A 13,418-nucleotide genomic window follows, 5' to 3' on the forward strand; every position below is an offset into this window, starting at 1 on the left:
TTTGTTATGGATTGATATTTTTAAATTGACTTGAGAAGCCAAGAAAGACACAGACAGAACCCACCCATTTTCTAGCTCACTCTTCAAATGCCTGCAGTGGTTGAAACTAGGCCATGCTGAAGCCAACAACTGGGAACTTAGTCTTGGTCCCCAGTGTTGGTGGCAGGGACCCAGCTACTTTAGCCATCATCTGCTCCCTGCTGGGGTGCATGTTAGCAGGAAGCTGTTGTCTGGAGCAGAACAGGGAGTTAACCCAGGCACTGTAATAAGGGGAGTGTGTATCATAACCTCCAGGCCTGTCCTTAACATGTAACATTTGGAGACCCCTTCACTCTGGGGCAGCCATCATCCCCTCTGTCCCCCAGACAGGGGGCCTCCTGTTCATGTATTTACTTAAGGAGATGTGGCTATGTGCATGTTGCGTGCCAGGTGCTTATCTGTGCCTGAACTGAAAACCCAAAGCCCCTGACCTCCTGGACCTTAAACTCCTGTAGAGAGAGCCAGGCAGGTGCAAGCACGTGCCTGGCTGTGAGCCTGCTGCTCAGGGCAGAAGATAACACTCACTTGCCCTCTGCCAGGGCACAGGGAAGCACGGGGATGGCTGGGGAGGGACGCCCCAGCCAGCCTGCTGGGTGCGCGAATCTACACTGTGCCCTGCAAGCTGCACCTGCTCGTTGCTCTCCCAGGCAGGCGCACTTGGAAGAAAGAACAGGGCAGTAGAGGAGGTGCGAGCATCAGCTCTGCCACCAGGCAGCTGTGTGGCTTGGCACATGTCACTTCCCCACTCTGGGGCTCTGCTCCCTCTGAGAAAAAGGCAGGAGCGACAGGGGTATCCCCAAGTCCCTCCAGTAGCTGAGATTGGATGATTTGGATCTGAAAAAGGCTTTGAAGGAGAGCCAGGTGGCTCCTTGCCACTGCACCCTGCCTCGGAAGGCTCTGAGATGTGCCGAGGATGACTGCCCAGGCTGCCCCCACCCGGGGCTGTGCATGTGACTGAGCCCTGTGTCTTGTGTCACTAGAGGCATTGGCAGGCATTCATCAACAAAAATGATTCTTCAGAGAGTTACCTTGATTTTAAAATTTATATTTGATTGATTAAAACACAAGCTTAAGAAATCCTAAATCTTACTTATACTTCCAATATTGATTTTTGAATTTTTTAAAAATTTATGTGTCTAGGAAACTTTAGTGTCTTCTTGTTATGGGTCTTTTATACTCACAAAATTAGACTCCTTTAGCCATTTTAAACTGGCTTTTGTGTTTAAGCCTTTTACAATACTTGAAGGACAGACTGAATGTTCCCGAGTCATTAAGTCAGTTGTCTGACTAGGGCAAATAACACAGAAGATTGGTGGCACTTAAGTTCCCTTGTGAGTGGCGGTACTGTTGGCAGGCTTTGACATAAAAATTACACATCAGTCACTCAGTCATGTGTTTTAGTAACAAAATCCCAAAACAGGTCCCTTAGTGTAATAGAGGGCGTTCTCTCAACACTAAATACCGAAGCTGAATCCAAATATGTGTAGATTTCATGACATAAGGAGAAAGTTAGTAGGGCGAGCTTAATTCACATCTGTAAAAGCCTATAGCTTTTCCTAGGTTTGACAGGCACAGTTTCACTAAGGCAGGAATCTGGTCCGGGCGGTGAGGGTGCATATGTCTGGCTGTCAGGCCATGCTGACTGTCCTGCTTACAGTTCTGAACCCTTGTCCCCCAGACAGGGGCTGTCTTTGTTCCAGAGCCTTGTTGTGCATGCCCTGGCTTGACTGGGGGTGCTTCTGAGTTCCCTCTCCCTGGGAAGTCAGTGGCTCCTCCCCAGACTGCACCACCATTGGGTCTTTCCCCCTGAGGGTAGTGAGATGTCTCCAATGTGGCCTTAAATATCTGTGAACTTAAACGTACTGTGTATTCCTTCTTAATCTCTGTAGTATTGCAGCACTTTTTAAGAATAGCCTCCTTCGGAGGCAGAGAGAGGACATTCATCCACTCTTACTCCCTAAAAGCCCTCAGTAGCAGGTGGCAGCAAACCCACTGTGCCACAATGCAGGTCCAGGTAATGGCTATTGTCCTGAGTGAATAAGACAAAGGCGCCTCCAAAAGTTCATGAACATTGTGTAAGGAAAAAAAATGTATCAATTTCAAAGCTTCTGTTTTTATGTGAACTTTTTGAAGTACCGCCACTCAGTGCCCTACCCATTAGTGTGCCCTTCCTGCCCTTGCTGTCCCAGGGTCTGCTCATCCTCCCATTTGTTTCTCTCTCATCACCCCCTCCACCCCAGGCAGTCCTGGTGATGTATTCCCAGCCCCCTCTTGGAGCCTGTTGCTACCCAAATGCCATAAAAGCTGTGTTTTGTCTCTGCCTGGCACTGTCTCTCTTCTCTGGCTTCTACCTCCATCCCTAGAGCCCCGGATGACTTGAGTTATTCCCACTCCTTAGAAGTCCCTTTCCTTGGCAGAATGACTGAGCCATGGGCAGTGTGGGTGTGCATGGTTTTCAGATGGTTTCTAGTACTCACATGTGGGGTCCTCCTGGGGAGGAGGTGTCCTTCCTTCCCTTCAATTTGCAGGGTTTTAGGTGCTGCTCATGGTCCTACCCACCTCCTCAGGGCAGAGGCCTCAGGGTTGAGCCTGCTGTAGGAATACTGGGTGTCCGGTCAAATGTTAAACCTGGGCTGGTGCAAGGAGAATGCCAACTCCAGACGCGGCATACGGCATTGTTGCTGGGTCACTCAGTGCATTTGTGATGGTGCCCCTGTTCTCTGTTTCTAGAACTTCATATAGCCCAGCTTGGAGGTTGCTGCTTCTCCTACCAGAGCCAGGTCCTGGCTTGCCTTCTCATGAGCTGAACCACTGGCTTGGGGGTACTTGTTTACAGATAGAAGCTGATGCGCAGGCATCATGGATGCTTTGAGAGCCCCTCATGTCTACCTGCTGCTCTGCTGAAAGGCATTTTATATTCAGCTCCCGATGGTCCTCATGACAACCAAGTGAGACAGGACAGAGTAGTTGAGCAATTTGGGCCTGCCACAATAGCCTAGTGGCTAAATGCTGGCCTTGCATTCGCTAGAATTCCATATGGGTGCCGGTTCGTGTCCCAGCTGTTCCACTTCCTATCCTGTTCACTGCTTGTGGCCTGGGAAAGCAGTTGAGGACGGCCCAAAGCCTTGGGACCCTGCACCAGCATGGGAGACCTGGAAGAGGCTCCTGGCTTCGGAATAGCCCAGCTCCAGCTTTTGTGGCCACTTGGGGGGTGAACCATCAGACAGAAGATCTTTCTCTCTCTCCCCTTTTCTCTGTAAATCTGCCTTCCCAATAAAAATAATATGAACAATTGAAAAAAAACTTGAGCGATTTGTAAGGGTCTTCCTTAAAATTCACCTGTGCTTGCCTCCCCAGCCCTCACCCCCTCACTCCACCCCCCCATCACCCTGGCCATTCATCCCAGCCCTCCCAGCTGGGCATTCCCAGGTTCAGGTCAGCTTATGCTGATCTCCACCTTTGTTCCCTTTGGAAAGCCCATTGTTGCTCTGTAAGACTTCCATTGAAGACCTCCCATTCCTTGTAGAGTTCCTGTTAGAGACCTACCCTGACTTTTCTCTCAAAGTCTCTACTTCAAGGGTGGGGGGTATGGGACTGGTGGGAGGAGAGGGAAGACATGGTATAATCTCAGATTCCTTCTCCAGAGCGTGGGAGGACAGAGGTGGGTGGTACAGACACCAGGGCCTTTCCTTGCCCTCCTCACCAGAGCCCCCAGCCTGGCAGAGAGGAAAAAAACAGCAGAAGGCAGACTAGGGTTCCTCCCCTGGTGTGATCACCAACTGGCTGGGCCTGAGCGGGCGGCTGGCCCGCCTGCAGCCTAGGGGGTCAGGCAGGAAGGCTCCCGGAGCATCTTTCAGGAGGATGACGTGAGGCTGCAGCTGTGCTGTGCCCAGCATAAAACAGACATACTAGATGGGACAGTTTCCTTTTGTGGGACCTCTTGTCCACAGGAAGTACTAACTGAAGGCTGTAGGGCCAGGCCAGCCCAGGATCAGTTGGTGAAGAGGTGGCCCAACCCAGAGAATGAAAATGTCTCTCCTGTCCGTATTCCTGAGGCCAGGTCCATCTGCTGTGGTTTTAGTGAATCCGTTTCTGTTGACCCAGTCGTGACCAACAATGCCCCTAACCCCATATATATCATTGTTCTGCGCTCTGACTTTATTTTTAAGATTTGTTGTTATTTGAAAGGCATAGTTATAGAGAAAGGGGGCGAGAGAAGAAGCTTCCATCCACTGGTTCACTCCCCAAATGGTGCAATGGCTGGAGCTTGGCCGGTCTGAAGCCAGGAGCTTCGCCTTGGTCTCCATGTGGATGCAGGGGCTCAAGGACTTGGGGCATCTTCTGGTGCTTTTCCAGGCACATTATCACAGAGCTGCATCTGAAATGTAGCATCTGGGCCTTGAAGCAGTGCCCACAAGGGACCCTGCAAGGAGGCTTAGCCAGTTACACCATGGAGCTGGCTCTGTGTTCTTTGTGTAATTGATTAGTTAACTAATTTCCATTTTATAAAAAGATTTATCTTTTTTATTGGAAAGGCAGATATATAGAGAGGAGGAGAGACAGAGAGGAAGATTTTCCATCCGATGGTTCATTCCTGTACCCATGTGGGAGACCTGGAGGAGGCTCCCCACTCCTGCCTTCAGATCAGCTTAGCTCCAGTATTGTGGCCACTTGGGGAGTGAACCAGTGGATGAAAGATCGTTCTGTATTTCCTCTTTGTAAATCTGTCATTCTGATAAAAATAAATAAATCTTTTAAAAAGGCGGGGCGGGGGGGGGGGAAGGTGTTTAAGCTAGGACCATGGCAGTGTAGGAGCCCCTGTCAGGCCCAGCTGCTGGCCTCAGGTGGAGAAACACCAGATGTCAGCTAGTAGGGTAAATGAAGGTGCCTGGCACACACAGCTTCTCAGGAGTCCTGCCCAACACGAATGCCAGTTAACATCCCTCAAGAAATGCTGGCTACCTGAGTGCATTGTGACGTGGTGGCATGATCGTCCCCATTCCCTCGTCCATCCAGCCACATCATCCAACAGCTGTTTATGGGATTGGCTTGCTTGTTCATGACGAAGGGTTTACTGCCTCCAGTAGGGGATGCAATCCAGGGGCCACGTTCCCAGTCCCTCAGAACCCTTCTAGCAGAGAAGGAAAATATCAGTAGAGCAAATTACTGACCCACTACTTTGGAACCTATAAATATTAAATTACTCTGGCTCTCATAGAAAATTCAAGCTCTGGTCTTTCCCGGGAGGCTATGCGTCTGGTTAATGCAAGGTGGGAGGGGACCAACTGGCGTTCCAGAGGGTGAGGCTAGGGGCTAGCAGAGTCTGTAGGCAGGGGTCAGTGGGGTCAGTGCTAGCTGGAGGAGAAGCAGCAAGGAGTGGGAGGCAAAGAGCAGGGAATTGGCACACCCAAATACCACGCTGCCCGGGCTGGGGGCTGTGAGTCACCAAGGGAAGTGTTAGGGTTCTGGGCTGTGCAGTTTGCCAGCGAGCTTTGAGTTGCTCACTCACTCGTTCTATTGTTCTTCCTATCATGTCCTATTCTCTTTTGAATGATCTGTTACATGAATTCAGGCTTATTTTTTTTTAACTTATATTCTTTGTATGAAAGGCAGAATGATAGAGGAAGAGAGAAAGAGATTTTTCCATCTGCTGCTTAACTTCACAAATGGCTCGTACTGTTGTGCCGGATTTTGAAATTCCCAGAAAATCATCAAGTCTGAAGTCGGTGCTAAGGCATAAAGGTGGTTTATTCAGGTTAGCCTAGGTCTCCCAGCCACCTTCCCCAGCCCAGATGGCTGGGCAGGGGAGGGGCAGCTGCAGCCGAGGCAAAAGAGAAGGAGAGTGGGAGCCCCCGGTTGAACAGCCCAGCGTTCTTATACATTTTTAGGCTATTAACTATACAGTCATGATTTAGCAGGCTTCTGTTGGTGGATTTGAAGCGAGCAACTTTCAAAAAGTACAAGTTGATGAGCTGTAGGGTGGTGAATCTTATCAAACACCAGGTACCTCCTTCCTGAGGAGTGGTCTGCCTAGTGACCTGCCAGGTGTCCTGCCGGGTGTCACGTAGACTGTCAGGCCTGGGGTTCACACAGCCCCCAGCCAAGCCATTAAGGCAGAATCACAAAAGGCAGAAAACACCTAGGTTCTTCAGAACTACTAGGGTTAGGTCAGCCTGAAGCCAGGAGCCTGAAACTTGCACATAGATATCATCTGTGCTGCTTTAACATGCGCTTTAGCTAGCAGGGAGCTGGATCCAAAGTGGAGCAGTTGAGACTTGAACCAGTGCCGGCATCTCAGACATTGTCTTATCCCACTATGTCACAGCGCCAGCCTCTGTTTTGCTTTTCTTATTCCAACCTAGGACTCCAGTGCCCTGTTCCCTCCAATGATTCCTCCTGTCAGAGCAGTGGATACTGGAATCTTCTGAGGAGTGCTAGGCTGGGGGCTGGGCTGCTGGCTGTCAGACAGCCAGCTGTTGTCCTCCTCCAATTCCCCTGCTGCAGCCCAGCCCCAAGCTCCCTACCAGCTTGTGTGCAGACTCCTGTCACGTCTGCGGCTAGGGTCTGGGCGAGGTAGGGGCAGGCAGTGTGCTGGTGTCATCTTACACCTTCACTACTCCTTCTTGCCCCTGGGGCTCCCAGGTCTCTGGGGTCTCCTAAACTTAGGAGCTGAGACTCGGTGCTGAATTCTTTAAATGCCTCACCCCATTGCTCTTTACACCGTGCAAGAGATGGCAAGACGTCACCTTCACCACAATGCTGCTGAAGACACCAGGCCATGGAGAGGTGCCAGGGACCCCAATGGACTGTATAGCCAGTCAGCAACTAAACCTGGAGTCAGCCTTGCGCTCTTCATTTCTGCTCGGCTCTCTGTGTTGAGCCTGGGTGTGCCTTGTTCCTGGCCTGCCCCTGTGAGCTGGTAGCCCAGCCACGTGCTCTCTCTTGCAGGCATCCCCACGCTCATCGTGCTGGACCCACAGGGGGAGGTGATCACCCGGCAGGGAAGGGTAGAGGTGCTCAACGATGAGGACTGCAGGGAGTTCCCATGGCACCCTAAGCCCGTGCTGGAGCTCTCCGACTCCAACGCTGTGCAGCTCAACGAGGGTCCCTGCCTTGTGCTCTTCGTAGGTATGGTGCTCAGTGGGGTCCCTGGAGTGGGGTGCTGGATAGGGTGGTCTCCACGTGGGAGGGGCCTGTGCCTGAGCTTCCCAAAGCGTGAGCCTGGACCTTTATGTCTCCACTGTAGCCTTGTCGACCCCAGTGATTTATTCATGCCTCTGCCTGGGTGGGAGGTGTTCTTGGAGCTGCTGGAGGCAGCAGATGCTAGCTACCCGCTGGGCAGAATAGGTCAGGCCAAGAGGATGCCCTCATCCATAAACTGAGCCATTGTTGGAAAGAGGCTGGGCTGCGTGCACAGCAGCTGCAGGGGGCTGGGCCTCCTGGGGTCAAGGCTCATTGCAGCTGCTTCTGCAGCCCCTCTGTCCCAGCAACCTGCGTCAGGGGCCCGGGGGCACATCCCTCCTCACTGGCCAACTGCATTTCTCAGGTTGGCAGCTGGGCTGGGTTCGGGCTGACCAGAGGAGCAGCCACACTAGGGTCCGTGCAGGCCTGTGGGGTGACCCTGATCCCATCTGCTAGCTGGGACCACTGTACCCCACTGCCTTGGGCCCTGTCGCTGCCCTGCAACTTAGCATGAGTGTGCTGGGACCCAGACCTGGATGCCCTATGCTGACCACAACTGAGGGGCCAGGTGGTATGTGTTGTATCCTGCCAGTGCCAGCAGGTCTGACCTGGAAGTCCCTGCCAGAGGAGTCCTAGGCAGGCAGGCTTGAGGGGATTCTGAAACTGAATTGCAGCCTGGGTCTGTGCTTCCTGGGGAGCCATTCCCCTTGGGGCTATCCAGCCTGGGGCTCCCTGAGGAGGCCAGGACCACGTGTGAAAATTCAGAACGGGGTCCGGGGAGGCATGTCGATGTGGCTGCACATTCTTTGTCTGGCACCCACGGCCTCCTGCATGGCGTGAACTCTGCCTATCCATCCCTTCCCCTGCCCTTGCTCCTTTGGGGATGCTGGGCCTGCTCTGTTACTCTCATGTGCTCAGCCTTTCCCCTAGCCCAGTCCTCTCTGCCAGCTGTGAAGTTGGTCTGCCAGCCACTGGTATGCCCCCCCCACCACCAAAACTAAGGACCACACCTCACTCCTTACTGCTGATTCTTCTGCCATTTTCCATAAAGATTTAGAGATCTGAGGTCGTGTGACTGAGAGAAAAGTGACCAGGGTTCTCAGGACTGTTTAGGGGAAACTCAGCTTCCCTGGTGGGTTTGGGAAGAATTTATAGGGGTGGATGGGGACTGGGGCCATTCACAGAGGCTGGTTGTTCCTGGCGAGCCTGATATGGGAGAGCACTGCGCAGGTGTCCTTGGCTGCTATCAGTGTGCACACACATGAGCGTGTGTGTGTGTGCGCACGTGTGCACAGGTATGCAGGCACGTCTTAACACATGCAGGAAGTGGGGACCTGTGTGCCAGGGGAAACTGTCTTCCCATTCATGTTCTACTTAGCCATTTCTGCGGCTCAGGCTCTCAACCCGGCCCCACTGGGCCCCACTTCTTTGTGTTTCTTTCCCCCCTGTCATGGCAGACTCGGAGGATGATGGGGAGTCTGAGGCCGCCAAGCAGCTGATCCAGCCGATAGCTGAGAAAGTCATTGCCAAGTATAAAGCCAAGGAGGAGGAGGCTCCGCTTCTGTTTTTTGTGGCTGGAGAGGTGAGTGTGGGCCCCAGTGGTAGCAGTCTCAGAGTGGTCTAACGGACCCAGACCCCAAGAGGGAAATGTGGCATGGGAACCTGTGTCATTGGGTCACAGGGAGCACTTCCTACCCTTCGGCTTCCTTCTTATGCAGCAGCTTTGGTTCAGCAGGCAGACTTCCCAGGGCTGTGTCCCATGCAGGCTGCTGGGGAAAACAGCAGCCGGAATGCTGGGATCCCCTCCCTTGGTACTGGGTCAGAGCCAGGCCCCTGATGTAATGCAAAGCGTTGGCTTCTCTAGTCCTTCTGCAGTGACCTGCAAAGTGGTCTGCTTTAGGTGGGATCCTGGTTGGGCAGAGAGCCGGCACCATTGTTACCCCGAATAGGGTAGGGTTGGAAGTTGCTGCCTGTCTCCATCCATAACCCAAGATCTGACCCTGAAGGGCTAACTGGGAACTCTTCCCCAAGGTAAGAAGGTGGGACCCTTGATGGGAGCCACCCTTGGCAAGTTCCTGGCTCTGCAGTGTGGGTGCCTGCAAATAGGCATTTCTACAAGACCGCCCTCTGCATCAACTTGATCCCCGCCCCCGGTATCCTTGTGTGTCCCCCGTTGGCCAGAGCACCTGGATCTCAGGAGATTTGTGGAAAAGACAAACACCCTGGACCACCTATTTATCACACCTCATTAGCCGCCTTGTTCTTGCTGCAGGGCTTCTGGCGAGCAGCCCAAAGCTTCCTGCCCTGCTCTCGTGAAGGGAAACCAAGAAGGCCCTGCCCTAGCCGCCTCACACAAAGCGCCAAGGCCACCCTGAGCTTGTTAAAAGCTCACCCCTTGAGACTGGCCCTGAGAAGCCAGAAGCTGTGGAACAGAGGGACTCTGGCTAGGAGGCTGCAGAGGGGCGCTGGCGGGTGGGGTGCGGGTGGGAAAAGGCACCTCCCTGGCCATCCGAGTGGGCAGGTATATGCTGTCCTGCCTCAGAGGAAGGTTCCTCCTCATGGCAGCCACTGTTGCAGAACCACTGCTGTGTCCCTTCAGACCCGGGCTCCAAGTGGAGACTTGTCAGTCACACAGGAAGTGAGTAGTCCAGGGACGTGCCCTGGAGAGCCACTGTCACTGCAGAAGCCATGTTTTCCTGCCATCTGTCCACAGGCACTGACGAGACCCCTCAGTGCCCAGGTCCCCAGCCCTGAGCTGCTGCCTTCTGCTCAATCCTCCCCCGACCCTTCTTCTGAAACCTTAACAGGCAGGAAGATTCACCCTCCTGTGCATGTCCGACCTAGGCTCCCACAGTAGATGCGTGGTGCTGATCCAGATGTCTCCCTTGTGCCTACCAAGAGTTTTGCTGTGTTATTATTTGGAAGGCAAAGAGACAGAAGAGCTACTGTCTGTTGTTTCCCTAAATGTCCACCATGGCTGGGGCTGAGGCAGGTCACAGCCCATATCTCAGGCCATATTTCCCACATAGGTTGCAGGTCCCCAAGTGCTTGAATCGTCCCCTCTGCTTTCCAGGGGGCACACTGGCAGGAAGCTGGAATTGGAGGCAGAGCTGGGAATTGGACCTGGGCACTGCTATGGGGTGTGGGTGTCTCAACTGGCAACTTGACTGCTAGGCCCGCCACTCACTGCCCCATACCATGGGAGTTCTCTTAACCCCCATGGGCAGTGCCACAGAGAAGCTGACTTGACTGGCATGGCTGGCAGGTGTACTCCATTTTTGTGTGGGGAGAAGGACCATCACTAGCAGGCTTTCTGAAAATGGCCCAGTGAGAAAGCAATGGAGTTTGGGTCCCAGAATCTGGAAAGGCGTAACTGTTGTGCCTCCTGGTCACATCATGCCTGAGCTTTTGTTTATGGGGTATGGGGTGCGGGTGTCCACTTTCTGTCATTCCAGTCTGTAGTGGATGGCATGAGAGGGTGTCCCAGTGGATCTCTTTCTCCTTGTCTTTGCATTTCTGGGTTTATCCTTGAGCTAGGCTGTGTCTGACACTGGAACCCTCACCTAGATAGCCAGATAGGGAGTACGTGAGAAAGTGCCAGCCTTCCTCTCAGATCAATACAGTGAGGCAGGGCACCTCTGGGTGTGCCTGGGTGGCCCTGTATTCTGTGCTTGGCTGCCTGTGCAGTTCTTAACCTTCCTGGAACCGCCGGCAGATGATCAGCTATTTCTGTTTAAAAACACTGGGCCCGGCATGATAGCCTAGTAGCTAAATCCTCACCTTGTAACCACAGGGATCCCTTATGGGTACCAGTTTATGTCCCAGCTGCTCCACTTCCCATCCAGCTCGCTGCTTGTGGCCTGCGAAAGCCGTAGAGGATGGCCCAAGCCTTGGGACCCTGCACCCACATGGGAGACCCGCAAGAAGCTCCTGGCTCCTGGCTTTGGATCATCTCAGCTCAGGCCATTGTGGCCACTTGGGAAGTGAACCAGCAGAAGATCTTCCTCTCTATGTCTCCTTCTGTTTTTAAATCTGACTTTCCAATAAAAATAAAATAAATCTAGGGAGGAAAAAAAACCACAAAACACGACAGAGTCAAAGTCTGTGTTGGCCTCAGACACTCCATGGCAAATAACTGAGAGCTGGTTGCAAAGATGAGCGATCCAGATCCCAGTGGTGCGTGTCACAGTGTCTGGGTCAGGTTTCAGTTGCTCAGCTTCTCCCTAACAGACATTCTGGAAGGCAGCAGGTGCTGGCTGAGTGTCTGGCACCCCTGTGGGAGGTCCCAGTGGAGTTCCTAGCTCCTAACTTTAGCCTGATCCCAGCATGGACCCTGTTGGAGGCATTTGGGGAGGGAACCAGCAGATGGGAGATTTTCTTTCACTCTTTCAAATGAATAAACAAACTTTTTTTGTAAGCAGTCAAAGGATACCACAGGCACACTGCCTTTGTGGTAATCAGGCTGGTTTGCCCCAGGGATACACAGTTTACCAGTGTCCCCTACTTCCCCAGCAGGCGGTGGCCCCTTCTGCCTATGCCTGCTGTCAGGATGATGGGCTGGGCCCAGCTCCATGCCATCTGGGCAGGGCGGGGACCTCGTAGTTCCTTTGTGCCACACTTACCGTGTTCTCTCCCTTCGGTGACTTCCAGGATGACATGACCGACTCCCTGCGCGACTACACCAACCTACCCGAGGCTGCCCCTCTGCTGACCATCCTGGACATGTCGGCCCGGGCCAAGTACGTGATGGACGTGGAGGAGATCACCCCCGCCATCGTGGAGGCCTTTGTGAATGACTTCCTAGCAGAAAAACTCAAGCCAGAGCCCATCTAGCGGGGCCGCGGCCTCCTGGGGCCTTATTTAAAACTCTCCGCTTCTTCCTCCTCCTCCCCCCTCCTTTCCCAGCCCTGGGACTTCCCTGGCGTGTCCTGAGTCACACAACTCCCATGCCCCACCTCTCTGGGGTGCCTTCTCTTTGTATTCACTCCTCAGCCAGCACCCTAGGGTGTGCAGCCTCCCAGTGGCAGCAGAAGAGCCTACCATGTTTGGAAGCTCCATGTGGCATCCATAGGGGCAGCACCACCCAGCCAGGATCAGGGCGGCTTCGCTCCATCCAGGTCCCTGGCTATCAGTGATGGGTCTGCCACCGCGGTATTCTTTGCGTGTGGGGATGGTGAGTTGGGGCTCCAGCTCCGATTCTGGCTGCGGCCGGGAGCATCCTTTCCTAAGTGGTATCCTCCCTCTCGGCCCAGGGAGCTACTGATCTGAAAGGAAGCTTGCAGAGTATTTTTGGTGGAAAAAATCAGTAGCTGAGATGACGATTCCTGCAGTAATAGCTTTTGTCCAACTGCTACCCTCCCTCCCTTTCATCCCTGTCTTCCTTGCTGTTGACCTTCCCCATGTGTCTGCCTCCTCATAGAGAACAGCTCCTATTCTGATGGAATTTTGTGACTGAATTCTGCCCCTTTGGCACCCTCGCTGGCACAGTGCCACGTCTGAGGCCCCTGTATCCCCTTTGGTGACCCCATCACTCCCCGTTCTTTTCAAACCAGAAATCCCCAGACGCCTAGCTTTTCCCTAGGATCCTGCAGAAGGAGCTGGACCCTGGGGTCCTGTCTGGCAGAAGCCTTGCGAGGAGCCCTTTTCCCAGGCCTGTTGGCTTGACTTCTCATCCAGCAGTGGCTGTGTTCTTGGGAGTCGGGCGGGGGACTTTGGCTTGGGGATTTCTGAGGCTTTCCTCTTCAGTGGGCCTTGAAACCATCTCAGGCCTTACTCCCAGATCTGCTCAACACCAAAGCCGTGCAGGAGGAGAACCCAGCCCCACTAAGGAGCTGCTAGCCCCTGCTGAACTGGATTGTTGATCTGTAGTTCAGAGGTACCCCAATTAGTTGGTGATGAGACTGTTTGATGCTGCCAGCTTGAAATGCGGTCACTTAGCAAGAAATAAAGCAGGCATCTCTGGATGTTGTCAAGCACTTGGCCTTTCCTGTCCTAAGTAACAGCCTTCTGTGGGGAGGGGTGTGCACCAGCCAGGGCTGGGCAGTACAAGGCATGGCTCAGAACCTTCATGGGCCACATCCCAAACTTTCAGAGTTCCAAGCCCTGTTGTGACTGTTGGTCACTTCCTGGTTTGCAGAAGCCAGGATGCTTGATGGATTTGGATGCCTGATATAGGTCTCCCACGGGTTGGCCATCAT

At 53.3% G+C, this 13,418-nt stretch overlaps 1 protein-coding gene across 1 annotated transcript in view; it reads left to right on the plus strand.

The window, feature by feature from the left end:
• NXN (nucleoredoxin) overlaps positions 1 to 13,184 on the plus strand; it is a 161,215-nt gene extending 148,031 nt beyond the window's left edge. The window contains exons 6-8 of the mRNA XM_004593946.3: positions 6,988 to 7,167; positions 8,679 to 8,803; positions 11,872 to 13,184. Coding sequence (XP_004594003.2) covers positions 6,988 to 7,167; positions 8,679 to 8,803; positions 11,872 to 12,054 — 488 coding nt within the window. The 3' untranslated portion in view covers positions 12,055 to 13,184. The remainder of the gene's footprint in view (positions 1 to 6,987; positions 7,168 to 8,678; positions 8,804 to 11,871) is intronic.
• Positions 13,185 to 13,418: the final 234 nt, after the last annotated feature.

Source organism: Ochotona princeps, chromosome 17 (genome assembly GCF_030435755.1).
Source record: "Ochotona princeps isolate mOchPri1 chromosome 17, mOchPri1.hap1, whole genome shotgun sequence".
Taxonomy (NCBI): domain Eukaryota; kingdom Metazoa; phylum Chordata; class Mammalia; order Lagomorpha; family Ochotonidae; genus Ochotona; species Ochotona princeps.